At 37.5% G+C, this 16,868-nt stretch overlaps 1 protein-coding gene across 1 annotated transcript; it reads left to right on the top strand.

Annotated features, from left to right (window-relative positions):
* The first annotated feature begins 1,720 nt into the window (after positions 1-1,720).
* On the top strand, positions 1,721-16,062 carry slc25a1b (slc25a1 solute carrier family 25 member 1b). The gene is made up of 9 exons (XM_049604487.1): positions 1,721-2,084; positions 7,355-7,462; positions 9,028-9,127; positions 11,380-11,518; positions 12,821-12,905; positions 13,100-13,204; positions 13,299-13,414; positions 13,500-13,573; positions 14,470-16,062. Exons 1-9 carry the CDS (start codon positions 1,973-1,975, stop codon positions 14,582-14,584), a joined length of 954 nt encoding a protein of 317 aa, XP_049460444.1. The 5' UTR covers positions 1,721-1,972; the 3' UTR covers positions 14,585-16,062.
* The last annotated feature ends 806 nt before the right edge of the window (positions 16,063-16,868 follow it).

The following is a 16,868-nucleotide window of genomic DNA, read 5'->3' on the forward strand; positions in this document are numbered from 1 at the left end:
TACCCGCCATGGTGTCGGGTAAATAATTTAACAAATGATTGAATTGTTCCATGAAAAAAATTGACTCAATTACGGGACGCTCTATCTATAGATGAATTCGGCAAGCAATTTGTGTATGCCGCCATCTTGCGGCGCCGCCATTGCTGCGGTGACATGTGTCAGTCATCTATTCATTATGCTGTCATTGTGAACTGACTCTCTACAATGACAGCATCATGAAAAGCTGGATTGATGATGTTAGACAGTGGCCTCCGGTAACTGATGAAGGTATCTTAAACGAGTACCGATATTAATTTAGAAATTAATCATTAGTTTGAGCGATAAGCAGGAAAGATTAGAGTAATAGGGAGATAACAGACTGTATCATTAAACACTGTGTAATATAACGTTAGCATACGTTACGTGTGCTGACGTTAGCAAGCTAGCAGCGTGACATTTAATCATTATGGACAGGCTACAGAAAAAATAACAGCTTCAAAATGGCTAAAATGCGACCGATCGCTGTGGCTCCCCCTGTGGACCAATGTTGGTGTTGTTTCTAATGTTTGGTATGACTAAGTCATGGTATGGTATGCTGTACATAATCACGGAAACTGTCAGTGTGTCATTCTGTCAGTCAGTCATTCTGTCTGTCCCACGTTTTTCTACTCACTGACGTGGTCAATCTATGTGAAACTGCACATAGGCATTGAGGACTGGCATAGGTAGAAGGTGACAAAGCTACCAATGGCTATGGACTCGTCTAAAGAAGCTGTGATAATGCATTGTGATATACTGATTTATATTTTCTATCCTATCAGTTCTATTATGCAAAGCACCAAAGGTTATCATATAAGTGCAGTGGAGTAAAAAGTACAATATTTCCCTCTGACACTCAGTGGAGTCGAAGTATAATATAGTGCAAAATGGAAATAGCCACGTACAGTACGAATACCTCAAAACTGTGCTGAAGAACAGCACTTTGAACTGGTTCATTTGTTTTATTCATTGTCAGAGGAGAAAGAAGTAGATCACTCAGATCATCATAAAAGTAGAGAGTAAAACTCCTGGAAATGGAAACTGGAAATAGTTAAGTAAAGTAGAAGTACCTCAAAACTGTACTACAACACCCGAGGAAATGTTTAAGGGACTGTTTGTTATTCATGAGGGGGAAGCATGTCAAAGAAGTTTTTAAACACTGTGAATGGGCTTGCGGTTTTTATTTTGGCTTAGGGGAGGGGCATCCAAGTTTAGATTATTGTATTTTGTACTTACACTCACAGGCCACTTTATTAGGTACACCTTGCTGGTACCAGGTTGGACCCCCTTTTTAATTCTTGGTGTCACAGATCAAACAAGGTGCTGGAAACATTTCTCAGTGGCATTTTGTGTGTTTCTTGGTGTGTGTAGATGAAGTGGCATGAGAACCAGAGGATCAGGCGAAAGGGGAGGAGTCACATGTGCAGATGCATGAAGCAAACTTAAGGTAGGAAAAAAAGAGACAAGAAATTAAAAAAAAATAAAAAAGAAAAAATAATAAATGATGTAAAGAACAGTCCCTTACAGTTGCTGCTCTCTGTGCAGCAGTCAGCTGACTAACAGCTCCCTCTAGAGGCCATCAGTGGTATTTAAGGTGGGCGGGACAAACTGCAGCCTGAGTCAGCGCTGTGCAGAGGAACTCTCCGGTCCACCTTAAATGTTTGTGACAAACATTGCGTTTTTTTCCGTCTCGGGGGAAAGTATGGTGTCCTGCCCCGCCCTGACTGAACACAGACTCGACGGAGGGAACCTCACAGTGAAAAGTCCACAGACACTATCAAGTCCACATCTGCACCCAGAGTCCAATGGTCAGGGTCTGCACCGGAGCTGCTTCCTGCACACAGCACACACACTGCAGGAGAGGACACTGACTGCTGCTGACTGGCTCTGAGCACACCGAGCACAACCTGCTGACACATTACAGAGCACAAAGTTAGGCCGAGGTCTCGCAGTCATGTCCGGGCAGCCTCGATTTGTGAGTCCGTTCCACAGACCTCAGTGTTTGGCTGCTGCAGCTCCGGCGGGGGGAGCTAAGTTCACACACCCGGGGAAGGCGATCCTGGCAGGTAAGAAAGTTTCTGCACACACACACACTCAGAGGCGGAAAGTGAAGTTGTTTACAAGTTAGAGCTGTGAGGCAGGGTGAGCACAGCTGTTTACTGAGAGTGCATGCTGCTTAAACACACAGGAGAGGTGCACTGTGCTCTGCAGGCACGAGACACTGGGTTTAAAGTCAAATAAAAGTAACTGTGATATCTGCAGCTCCAGATTGATGCATAACCTCTGCACACAGCAGCTTGTTGGACAGTCTGTGTGTGCTCGGACCTTTAAACTTCACCCACACAGAAGCCTGTCTGACATGAGCTGATCACTTGCCTCATTAGTCAATCAGTGACAGATGCTCAAACCTCTACAGGGCAATCATTACTGGCAACACTGCAACACTATAAGAAAGAGCAACTGTTGCATCTGATGATGTTCGAACCTCCAAAGTTCAGAAGAGAAACTTCATGTGTCTGTATAATTCTCTGCACTCTGCCGGCAGCAGTTCAGTGGGTGTTTTGCCGTGACCTGGTGACCTCACACTGTGTGCACAGAGGCCGCCGGGTCTCCATGTTCAGTTCCACGAGCCACGATGACAAAGCACATTGCTCCGTCAGCCTCTGTGCACGTTCACCTGGGTTACAACAGGCCTGTCACAAGCTGAGTCCAGGAGCTTTGGCAAAAGGGCCACGAAAGGTCAGAGATGATTATCCATGCTGTTTGATCTACAAGCAGGGCCACATTAAAGCTGCTGGAGAGCAGGGTGGTTTTCAGATGTTGTGTGCTGTAGCCATGAGACAGAGTACAGTGAGGTTGGTCCAAAATACAGGATGACAAAGCAGCTATCAACAAGTCACAAGAGAATAATTACATCACACGCCAAGGCTTTATGAAACCACTAATCCCTCTGAAACAGACAGCAGCCCCTGTTACACTGAGGGTGAAATGAGGACTGAACCTAATGTATAATTATGTTTAATTTATTTTTGTCACACATAAAAATCTTTGCCTCAAACCACAAAAATGCAAAAAACCCCAACAAGTTTAAAGGTACAGTTTTGACATCTTGGTAAATATATACACTGAGTTGTAAGAAAACATCGACATCACCTGCGTCCGTCTCTTGCGAAATATGAAGCTAATGCTGCGTACCATTTACGTCTGAAGTCCAAAGTCAAAACTGGGAATGACGTCACAGCGGTGTCGACCGCCTATGTTGTCAGCAATATCAGTTACACATTACGGTGTATTTTGCATCACTAACACTGTCGCAACATGACCACAGATAAAAATTGGACAGTACGATGCGTACGACTGATTTAATGAGACACTAATAAGACAGAAATGCTTAGAAGTACATTTCTTAACATGGACGATTTAAAATGACTTAAGTATCGATAAATAAATAAATAAATAAATAAATATATAAATATTGACAGGAATAATTAAACAAACAAACAAACAATTATGTTATAAATATTCTGAATATTAAATACATATTTAAATATATTATATAAATACAGAAATTATTAAATTAATTAATGCTGAAATACGAAATTAGTAAATAAAAAAAGAAAAGAATATAAAAAATAATTAAATAAATGTTGAAAAAAATGTTGAAATAAATGCATAAACAAATACAATTTAAAAAGTAAATATTTAAATGAGGCACACAAAAATATCGCAAAGAAATTTCTACATTTTTGTACATCTACATTTATTTATTTCTGTATTTCTGTGTCTGTATGATAATGATACTTAATTATTTTATAGCATTTATTTCTTCTTTTTATGTATCTATTTTAATCCATGTATTAATTATTTATTTATTTACCTCTGTATTTTCATTATCGTTGATGCGTGGAGTAGCCATCTTGGATTTTGCAGTCAGGGCTAGTAAAGCTCCTCCAACTATCAAGTCGGAAATCAGAAATCAAATGACATCACACCTGAGTCGACCGTACGCAACAAGTCAGAAAGCCAATATGATGTTAGCAATACCAGTTCAAGCCAGGTTAGCTACTGTTAGCAATATCAGGTGATAACAATGCGTTACGTTGTATTTTGCGCTACGAACACTGTTGCAACATGACCACAGATAGAAGTTGGACAATACTGTGTGTGAATGTTTTAATGAGACACAAATAAGTCAGATGTGCTAATAAACAGAGTATTACTACAGCTTTCACTACTGTTGATGCACAGAGTAGCCATCTTGGATTTGAGTTTGTGGTTAGTGAGGGGCCTTTGACTTTCCGAATAAAAAAAAAACAATTTTTTGGGGGCGTTAGAGTTGAAATATTCAACCGGCAACTCAGATATTCCGACTTCCCAGTGCAAATGAATCGCACCATAAAGCTAGGAGATGGTTAGCCTAGCTTACTATCCCGGAAACAGGATAGCCTGACTACGTCCCAGGAAATATCTTCACTAAAAAACACTTTTTGTAGTGTTTATACTTAACTTTTAAAATAGACAACATATATTGTATTCTTTTGTCAGCTTTTGTTGCTGGTAACTGGATTTTGTTACCTTCACACAAAGCTAGGCTAGCTGTTTCCCTGTGTTTCTAGTCTCTATGCTAAGCTAGGCTAGCTGGCTGTATCTTTATGTTTAGCATACAGACATGAGAGTGGTTTCAGGGTTCATCTAACTAGTGGGCTGGTAGCTGGATTTTGTTACCTTCGCACAAAGCTAGGCTAGCTGTTTCCCTGTGTTTCCAGTCTCTATGCTAAGCAAAGCTAAGCTAACTAGCTGCTTGCTGTAGCTTCATATTCAGTGTACATACATGGGAGTGGTGTCAAGGTTCATCTGACTGTTGTCAAGCATGTCCAAAAATGTCACAGTATTTATTGACAGTGTGATTATGAGTAATGTTTACACAAACATTATCTAATCCATGACAATAACCAGTGTAGCTTCCTGTAATTACAGTAATCACACACTTTACAAGCCTTAATTATGAGAGCATAAAACAACAGGTATCACAGAGTGGTCATGTGTTTGATCTTGAATGATTAAAAGGTGGATTTTGTGTTGAAAGTGTCTTTAAACAAAGTCTGAAACTTTAAAAACACCTGTTTATTGTCTGTACGTGTCGGACTCGATAAACTGGTTCTATATCTTTTTCCAGCTTGAATACACGGACACAATGCAGGTACCACACATAGGTTTGTTTACAGATGATGATGATGATGTGGACTGTTTTTTGATGCAAGTCTAATGAGTAGGTGCAGCTACAGCTGTGTAGAGCCAGAGGAATGCCTGGGTGTGTAGCCAGCATGCACAACAAACACTGTAATCTTGTTTTTGCACGAGCACAACTGGTGTGTTGTAATTCTCTGCATGGCATTTTGCAAGAGAGGGTGTGTGCATGTTAAAGCAGCAACAAAGGGCCCTTTTTAAAGAGCGAGGATGGATTTAAGCTCATAAGTTAACCACATAGCCTCCACGCTTCACTGTAAAGCTTTTTAAAGTTTTTTTAAAATAGAAAATGTTTTGTTTTAGCAACTACTTGTTAGTCGAGGCCCGTAGAAGTATTTTGAGATGAAAGAACAAGTATGGACGTCAACTTCTCACTCGTCTGCTCCTTTACTGCTGCTTCATGCAAATGTTTCCAGCTCACCAGAGGAGTCGCACCACTCTCAGGCTGTGGGTCTGTGGGTCTGTAATGCACAGTATGTGCCCTGAAGGCCACACACCCCCTTGAGTTGGAGTCGGGCCAGGGGGAGTATCTGTAGGCAGGATCGTACTGAGATCAGCCGAGCCAATCAGCTGCAGGCTGCGTGTTTGCTGTTGAACGGCAGATGTGTGACATCCAGGGTTTTAAGGTGGACCGGGTTCACGCTGTAGATGAGACGCTGTGCATGACACACTCACACACACACAGACTTCCTGTGATGACGACTAACGTGCACCCTGCTGACAACTATTAAGGGAAACTTTCAAGTCATCTCCTCAAACTTTAACCTATAAACTTTTTTTACACACTTATGGTGTTATTTATTTACTATTAATTGTGTTTATATTTATTATTATTATTTTACCTCTTTAAAAAAATGTTCTACTTTGTTTTAATGCTCCTAGTTTTGCATCTGTGTTTTTATTTTTTATTAATTTATTATTTTTTGGGAAGCACATTTTATTGCATGTATTTGTATGAAATTCTGGATAAATATAATTAAATTTATTCACTATGAAAAAAGCTGTGGAAATGCCTCAACATGTAAGTTGGTGTAATAAAGTTTGCCACTTACAAGCAAAATTTGTAGTTTGTAAAACAAATCTTTGAGTGAACACAGTATATTTTTTAATGATTTATATTTTGTTATTTTTCCCATTTTTTTTAAACACAGTATAGACAAAATGTAAATAACAAACGTCATATTACTCTTTACAAAATACAAAGAAAATACAATAAATGAATAAATATTTCTAAACAATTAAGGGTGTCACGATACATTGGTATTGACGATAACTGTTATATTAAAAAAGTTTAAATATTAAATATTATAAAATTTTATAAATGTTATAATATACTGATGAATATTCTAAATATATTTAAAATAAAAAATAATATTTATTTATTTATTTAAATAATCCAGTACCTCTTAAATTTGTTTTTTATTTATTTATTTTTTTAACACACTTACTTTCCCTCCCTCCTCCAACACCATCTGGTGGCCTTTTCACTATCTGCTAATTGTAATTACTCTTTTTGTGCGCTTTTGTACACGTGTAGACACTCGTATTCTGAGTGTAATTAATTTGCCAAAAAAAGAGACAAAACGCACACTAAACAAAGTTGAAGATGAATTTGACTGTTAGCTTTTAAGAGAAAAATTCTATAGATAATGCGATAACATCATTATTGTGAAATCTTTTGTCCACGGTAATTGTGTTGTAAAAAATCTGCTATCCTGACAGCCCAAAATTAAGTTAAATTAAATTAAATACATAAAGTGAAATAAACCGATGAAATAAGTTTAAAAAACAGGCCAAAATTATAATATTCTGTGTTGTCATTAAGTCTGTATGAGCATCTCAAATAGATCCTGAATTATTGTGGATAGTTAAGAGTTTTCAAAGAAACACATATTTGTGTTGTAAAGTAGATCAGATGAAGATAAACTGCATTTTCATGATCAATAATTGTTTGTCGTTACACTGTCTGTCTGAATGCATCTTTCTCCCTGAAGTGCACTTGTGTGGTGTTGACAGTAAAACCTTTACAATGTTAATGCTTCCTGACTCTGAGTCTGAGTGTAACGGCGTGTTGTGACTGTTATTCCAGGTGGGATCGCAGGAGGCATCGAGATCTGCATCACCTTCCCCACAGAGTACGTGAAAACACAGCTGCAGCTCGACGAGAAGGCCAATCCTCCCAAATACAGAGGCATCGGTGAGTTCGTCTCCACCGTCTGTTTAAATTTGTTGTGAAACCTGAGTGCTGATGTTATCATGAGTCATTATAATGCAACTACACTCTGTGGTCACTTTATTAGGAACACCTGTTAAATCTGATGTAATCAAATAATGCAACAGCTCAGGCAGCAACTTCCACATTTACAAAGATAATGGTGTTTATGTTCAACTGATGCTGTTGGAAAGGTATACATTTTTATTTACCTCTAATACATGTTTTGTTTACAAGGATTTTCAGGCCACACATAAATCAGTAGTTCAGTGGCTAAATTTCGATGCACATTTCTGGACGAGTAAATATACAAGAGTCGTAAAACAGTAAGAGACACACTACTACTACTACTACTACTAATAATAATAATAGTAGTAATAATAATAATTTGTATTATAGAAATAGTGATAGTGATGCAAACATTTTTCTTTTTCTTTTACTATTATAATACTTTTACTTTTTGTATTTTAATAAATTATTTTATTTTTATTTATTTACTTTATTTATTTCCACTATTATGATACTATGCGTATTAATTTTTATTTTCACTTTATTTTTATTATTTATTTTTACTATGATAATGCTATTATATAATTTATATAATTATTTTAGTATTATAAAAGTGAAAATAATATAAAATCATTAATATTATTATTATTATTATTATTATTATTATTATTATATAGAGATGGTGATAGCAATACAAAAATTTAAGCAAAAATGTGTTTTTATCTGTTATCACACTTATTTTTATTATTTATTTTATTTTTATATAAGTACTTTTATTTTATTACTTAATGTTTACTTGTTACTTTACTTAATTTTTACCTTGTTTTTATCACAATTACCATCTCTCTATTTTATTTAATTTTCTCTCTGTGTATTTATAATTAAAAATAATAATAATCATAATTATAATAATGTTAACTTATTATTATTATTATTATTATTATTATAAAGAAAAATGTAAATAAAATAGATGGTTATATTGATATAGAAAAATGTAATAAAAATAAAATAAAATAAAATAAGATAAAATTGAGCAGTAGTTATTACTGAGGTGGTAGCTTTTTACTGCAAACTACCACCTTAGTAATAAACATATCGTTATATTAATACCTCTTTAATGAGACCTCCATCTTATAAACACAAACTCATCCCTCACTGCATGTGAAACAGTCAGTGTAGACGTTGTGTTCTTACAGATTTAAGTTCAGACATGAAGGAACACGTATGTATGTGCGCAGTAGGTTAGTATTTATCTGTCCGATGGGAGCTGGTGAACTTTGGCACCCACTGTGTTTTTCTGAGGAAACTCAGTATGAAGAGCTGTTGATTCAGGCTGTAACACACACACACACACACACACACACACACACACACATAGAGCCCACAGATTCACTGCTCTCATCTTTTAACAACTTCACCATTGCAGTGAGGTTTCCATAACAAAGCAGCTGCAGGTTTTTCTTGGCAACAGTTTTGTAGTTTTTAGATTCGGGTGTAATAAATGATAGTTTGGTGACGTCTCCTGTGTCGGCCTCCTACAGTCGACTGTGTGAAGCAGACGGTGAACGGTCATGGGGTGAGGGGTCTCTACAGAGGGCTGAGCTCGCTGCTGTACGGCTCTATACCTAAAGCAGCTGTCAGGTACCGCAGCCTCACACACCTGAGCACACACACACACACACACACTTTGTGAATGTATGAACAGTTTACATGTCTTCATATCCCACATTAGCTCCAGCTTCTCTGATGTGACGGTTTGCTGCTTCTCTGTTTTCATATCATTGTAAAATAAATATCTTTGGGTTTTGGTTGTTAGTTGGACAAAATAAGCAATTTTAAAACCGTAACATTTGATATTTATTTTAAACGTAAAAAAATAGACATGAACAGACAGAATGAAAGTAGTATTCACAAATAATGAAAAGCAGCTGTCAGTGTAAAGTTAGTTTGATTTACACATTTGATAAGGAGTGTGAGGAAGTATAAACGTATTATATCCCACCTCTTCTTCATCAGTCACTGACTGAAATGAAACAGACAGCTTCCTCATATAGATAAACCTACCTCTAAATATACCATTGTTACTACCTTTTAACTTTGTCACACAAAAATAACTCATATATATGTATATGACAGATATTTTTTTAATTATTCATGTTTTTGTTGGTTTGAAAGGCTCGGCACATGGCATACATATATTATTGTCCATGCATACATGTACATACATACAAGGCACGTATTTTTTATAATATGGAGGTGGACTCCAGTACATAAAAAAATATTAACAAATATGTCTGTAAGGAAAGAGAAGGAAACACACATATGTCCTCACACATCACTCTACAGGGTCACATGATCACAGAGCAGGTTCAGAATATTGTAGGTTAATCTTCCGTTTTAATCGCAAATTAGCTAGTTAGCAAACTAGCATTAGCATTCGCGTTATTGTTTGCAGTACCTAATCATTACAGACTGCTAAATTAACCCAGCAAACATACTGCTGGCTTATACCTGACAACAGTGTAGTGGTGCTTAGTGCAAAAAGTATTTGTACAATGCAGCAACGTTCACGGTCGCACAGTCCTCGGCCGCCATTTGCAGTTTGAAAAGTGGTCCCTCCCCTTCTGCTACGTAGCCAAGATGGCGACCATTGAGTGCGAGAAGTGTCCATAGCTCCACACTCAACTTTCTGACTGTTTTGAGTGCACCATCTGGGTACTCATAGTGCACTGCATTTTCCATTCTTCTCATTGTGAACGCACTTATGCACTCAAAATATTAAGTGTAAGTACAGAAGTACGCGATTTGAGACACAGCATAATGAATCCTGAGTGGTCTGACCAAACTACGTTCCCATATACAGTGCAGGAAAGTTCCTGTTTCAGTTTTACATCTCAAACAGCTGCTGTTATTTGACTTCATTCTGTAGAGACATAACAGTGTGTGATAATATCTATGCAGTACTTTATATTGTCTGAGCTTCCCCCGCGCTTCTTTCACATATTCACCACTTCCTGACACAATTTTCGACCGTCTCTCACCATCAGTTTCTTCCCTTCGCCAAATGAATTTCACATTAAGAGACACATCACACACGAGGAAGTTGGTTACTTTATAAAACTGTGAAGCCTTGTGATTTTCCAGTGGTAATTTGACATAGTTTATAATTATGTTTTCAGCTATATCGTAGGACTTTGACTTAATATGACTTCTTACCTGTATACTTCCAAAAATAAACATTGATAATTAACTAGCTAGCTAACGCTGTCTGCTTATAGCACCTCGATCATAACAAAGTATATTAACTTTCACCACTGCTCACTTTAGAAAGGACACCGCAAGAAATCCTATTATGTGAGTTTAGATCAGTTCATCTGCATCCAGACAGGCAAAGTGAAAGGCTCGCTAACATTAGCAATGTAGCTAACATAGCTAGTGTGCTAACTTTAGCTGATCGCTGACACCTAGAAATAAACTATGATCTATTGTCCATTTATTAATCTAAACAAAGAACATGTTTTCTTGTGGTGTCCTTTCTAAAGTGAGCAGTGGTGACAGTTAAAATACTTTGTTATGATCAAGGTGTTAATAAGCAGACAACGTTAGCAAGCTAGCTAACGCTGTCTGCTTATCACCTTGATCACCTTGACCTTGATTGTGCATGTGTGTGTATTTTGGGCCTATGTGTGTATGACAACAGAGTGAAGAAAAATGAATTCCCCTCAGGGATTAATAAAGTATATTATCATCTTCTTCTTCTCCTTCTTTCTTTAAAACCACTACATTCATTGACCCTGTATAAAAGCTGCTTTATTAGAGAGTGCGACACATTATTTTACATTTTGAGTCATTGACCTTTTTTTGATTCCCCATTCACTTATTTCACTTCACAGATTCGGGGTGTTTGAGTTCCTCAGTAACAAGGTGCGTGATGAAAATGGAAAACTAGACGGTATGACGGGATTCCTCTGTGGCCTCGGAGCTGGAGTTGCAGAGGCTGTGTTCGTAGTGTGTCCTATGGAGACAGTAAAGGTAAAAAAAAAATCACATTATTAAATATGTATTAATTAATTATTTGGCCACTAGGAGGCAGCGTAACAAGCTGCAAAGACAACACTGATGTGACCAATAAGGCAGACATGCTGTGTCTTTTACTGCCTCAAAAACGCAAGGTTGGGCGTTAGCTACTCACGTGCCTAATCTGTGCCGACTTGTGCCTGACGTTGCCATGTGACCATAACCAGCACTTTACCGTAGCCTACTTACCAGAAACCCAGACTCATCAGACCAGGCAACGTTTTTCCAATCTTCTATTGTCCAGTTTTGGTGAGAAAACCCGTGTGAATTGTAGCCTCAGTTTCCTGTTGTTAGCTGACAGGAGTGGCACCTGGTGTGGTCTTCTGCTGCTGTAGCCCATCTGCTTCAAGGTTGGACAAGGTGTTGTTGCTTCAGAGATGCTCTTCTGCACACCTTGGTTGGAACCAGTGCTTATTTGACTTCCTGTTGCCTTTCTATCATCTTGAACCAGTCTGGCCATTCTCCTCTGACCTCTGGCATCAACAAGGCATTTTGGCTCACTGGATATTTTCTCTTTTTGGGACCATCCTCTGTAAACCCTAGAGATGGTTGTGCTGAAAATCCCAGTAAATACTCAGAGCAGCCCGTCTGGCACCAACAACCATGCCACGTTCAAAGTCACTTCAATCACCTTTCTTCATCATTCTGATGCTCCGTTTGAACTTCAGCAGCTCGTCTTCACCATGTCTGCATGACTAAATGTTAATGAGCTGCTGCCACGTGATGGGCTGATTAGCTATTTGCATTAATAAGCAGTTGAACAGGTGTACCTAATAAAGTGGCCCATGAGTGCATATAAAAATATATCAGTTACAGGAGACATTTGTCTGCAGGGCAAGTACTTTTACTTGTACATGAGTACATTTCACTGATAATACTTAGGTAGGATATTTAATGCAGTAGTATACATAGTATAGCGTTGTATATATATGTTTATATTATTTAATTTTAATTGTATATGTTGTATGTATTCTGCACTATTTTGTGTCTCAGATTCTTTCTTTGATGATTTTTGTAAATGGGCAATCAAGAATCAACCTCCATGACACCAGGACAAAAAACACTTACCTGAACAGTTTCCTCTCATTTTCACTCATCCAGTCATCCATCTCTAATGCTGTTTTGCTTATTACAGCATTACTGTTTGCAGAACCCTGCATGTCTCTGATTTAAAATGCTTCTACAGTCATTAATGTTCTGATCCTTTGTCTCTTTGCTTTGACAAATTTATTAATCATTGTTATGATATCATTTCAGGTCAAATTCATCCATGATCAGACATCAGCAAACCCAAAGTACAAGGGCTTTTTCCATGGAGTGAGAGAGATTATTAGATCCCAAGGTAAAGGAGGGTTTCCGCATTTCTGCAGGCTCTGTTGCGTTTTACTGCTCCCTACTGTTCCAGCTCCACCACATGATGATTCCCTTCTTTTTGTACTTGACTCATCACATCTATTATTTATAAGATTATATTCTCAGCCTCATTAGCTTCTGAACTGGACTGAACTTGATCTAATAATGCTGATGTGTCTGCAGGACTGAAGGGGACGTACCAAGGTCTCACAGCCACCGTGTTGAAACAAGGTTCCAACCAGGCCATCCGCTTCTACGTCATGACTTCCCTGAGGAACTGGTACAGAGGTGTGTGAGCGAATAACTTCCATGTCTCTATAATCACCACATATAAAATGAAAATGCAGCCAAAGCCTTCATCTTCTGTTTCTGAAACACTAAGGTGATGACCCCAACAAAAAAATTAACCCCCTGGTGACTGGTATGTTTGGAGCTGTTGCTGGTGCTGCCAGTGTGTTTGGGAACACTCCCCTGGATGTCATTAAGACCAGAATGCAGGTTGGTTTAATCACATGTTCACCTGTTTGAATCTCGTAATTTAACCCTGAGCAAAGTGACTAACAAGTAATGTTATACTCAACAGGGTCTGGAAGCTCACAAGTACAAAGGCACAGTGGACTGTGCCATCAAGATCATGAAGTATGAAGGAGTAAAAGCGTAAGTTCATAGACAGTTGACTGATGATACAAAGAGTTTGTATATTTTAAGCTGTTTTTGTGGACGGTTTGGAGTTTGCCTCATATCTTTACAGAATCTACACTCCTGTTTACACAATAATTCTGCAATAATTTTAACTGTGTGTAACCTAGGGCTGCCCCTGACTAAGAATTTTCCTTGGCGACCAATCATTTTGCTCCATTAGTCAACTAGTATGTTTCTGATACGAATGTAATGACTAAATGATATATTTTGGTGGTTTGAGTTGAAGGCGGGAGAGAGAATAGTATCACTAACTATCAGACTGATTCAGAAACAGTAAGGAGTGTAGGTCATTTGAGTATGGCAATACTCAGAACTCAATACGCAATCACTGCTGGTTACGTGCAAAATTTAAGAAATATGGAAAAGAAATATCTCATTTCTTTATACAAAGAGTTCTTAAGTTGGTGCAGACATACCCTGCCAGGCCAAAGTTTAGTATCCTTAGAATAGAAGTTGTTTTACATTCCTCTCCACTCTGCCAAGAAGTCAGTTCTCAGGGCACCACTGTTGTGGAATACCTCAAGGCACCATCCTGGGACCCCTTATGTTGTCCCTTCACTTGATCATGTAGTTCATAAGAAGTGTTTTTCTCAGCACCATGCTGATGTACAAATATTAAGGCCTGTAGTACATGTTTTTAGTGGGACTGTAGTTTAATCCACCATTTTGGATTTTAAAGATAATGTTGTCATTAGTATTAGTATAGTGGTGTTTTGTGTAAAAAGGCGAACAAGTTTTCATGATAATCCATTTCTAAATAACATTTGCAAGTGACTTATGTATTTGAAACCTTTTAGGTGCATCTTTTAATGCCCTGAAGTAGCATATTCACTCTTTCCTTTGTCCTTCAGGTTCTACAAAGGTACTGTGCCCCGGCTGGGTCGGGTGTGTATGGACGTGGCCTTAGTCTTCATAATCTACGACGAAGTTGTGAAGGTCTTAAACATTGTTTGGAAGACAGACTGAAAAGGACCCCCCCAACGGTGCGACTCAACAAGCAGGAGTGTTAGGACAGGCCAATCACATTACTAACCAGGCCAAGTCCCAAACCAGTCTCCTTAAACCCTGCGTCTAGGTTCTAATATCTACCTCTAAGTGATTTTCAGAGAGAAAGAAAGGGATTGGTATGTTCTTGATTTTATTTATAACACCGCTATGACAAGTGGAAGCATGATCTGCATGAAAAAAGGCTTCAGACTGCAGTCACTGCTTGCTGTTTTTCTTAAATTCCAGAAGGGGGGAAGTTCCTTACGAGCTCAGGGAAAGGAACGGGGCATTTATTTAGATTCGATTGACTTGAGATTTGGGAATGCCAGCCAACAGCACAGACAACCACAGTGCTTTGAGTTCAGTTATACTGATGCTTTATGAACTTAATCAAAGAAAAACCAATGCCCGACCCAACATAATGTGATTAAGACGCTGCAGGCAAGGAAATCATACTTGAAATGAGAGAATATACCACAGATAGAACATTGTAAAGCCCTCTTTATGCAAATGTGTAGATGTTTCTCTATTAGACTTTTCAAAAGTATTATTTCTTTAATTTTCTGATGAGATCGTTTATGTTAACATGTCACATGCCGCAGGGGCTACAGGTACATTCACAACTAAATGCCTTAAATCACAATTTCCAGATGAATCCAGATTGTAGGTCCATGTAGATCCAGAGAGGCAGCTTTTAATTATGTCACACGACTTCTACAGAAACGCACATTTTCCACAAAACAGTGCTAAGTTGCAGAGATGTTTTAGATCAATTAGCTAGATTGATGCTATAAAAAAGTGCCTATGTATTGTGAGATTCATTTTGAGATTAAGAATGATTGAATGTTGTGTGTGCTCAGTCACTACAGATTGTTTTGTGATAATAAGCTCTGTTGCACATGCTGCAGCAGTGCCAGATGTTTAATTCCAGGCAGTTTCTGAAGTATTCCTGTGATGTTCATATCCTCTAAATTCATTGTAATTATTGATGAAGTTTTTGCTTTTAAAATTCATATTGCCGTTATTGCATAGACTGTTAGAGAAGTGCCATTAACAGTGCCTTCCATCTCATTCCAGAGTGGTTTAGGATAGCTTTTATTGCAGATTCCGTTTTTAATTTTTAACCACGTTAATTGCCTTTTACTTTTTACACAAATGTATGACAGAATGTGCCAACTGCTGCTCATATACTTATATATAATGCCATGTTTTAGACTGGAGTTTGTAGCTTGTGAGTCTGACATATTCACATGCAATGCAATTAACTGTTTTTACAACTGTTTTCTTTTTTAGCTCCAGTTTACATACATGTGGACTCTGTGTCATAGCTATTTAAAGAGCTTTTTCTTAAATGTTAAGACATGAAAAAATTCCAGTAGTAAAACCGAGTATTGTGCCTTCAGTCTAATTAATTCTAACATGGATGCTGACAAATAAACATTGGATCAGACTGTTAATGTTGTCGTGTTTATTTCAACTGTCATCCTGCCTGATATCATTTTGTAAGGATTTTTTGTTCACAGCAGAGGTGGGAGTAGTAATACTACAGTGTAGAAATACTATTTAACAAAGAAAATCCTGCATTCAAATCTAAAGTAGAAGTGTAGAAGTATCAACAGCAAGATATACTTTAAGTACTCATAATGCAGAATGACCTGTTTCTGAATAATATATATTATATGATCAGATCATAGTTGCTGACGCATTAATGTATGTGTCTCTTAAATGTTGCAGCAGGTAAAGGTGGAGCCTGTAAGTTCTCATCATGCAACCTATAATAATAACAACAATAATAATAATAACAATAATAATAATAATAATAATAATAATAATAATGATAATACAGTGCTCAGAGGGTTACTTTTGAAATTTAATAGATTACAGGTTACTAATCACACTGTTAAAATTGTAAAATGTAAAGTAATATAACTATTATAAGTACCTCACCTTATTACATTTGATGGCTTTTAGATTACTTTTCTAACAAATGTTTTAAACTAGCCAATTTCAAAAAGTCGAAAGTGCAAAAGTGTTGTGCTCAAATTTGTCCCGACGGCTTTGCGTTGTCCGGAAATATCCCAAAAGAAGGCGTTCCTGCACGGTGAAAAGATGCACAGCAGACTGCATGTTCTCCTCTACATTTAAACTTTTTACCAAGAATATATTCAGAAGTAAAGGCTTTGTAATCGCCAACATTTTGATTAGTTACTAATTTAATTACATATTTTTACATATTTTTTCTCAGTAACTGTAATTGATTGCA

This window comes from Epinephelus fuscoguttatus, linkage group LG18 (assembly GCF_011397635.1).
Source record: "Epinephelus fuscoguttatus linkage group LG18, E.fuscoguttatus.final_Chr_v1".
NCBI lineage: Eukaryota > Metazoa > Chordata > Actinopteri > Perciformes > Serranidae > Epinephelus > Epinephelus fuscoguttatus.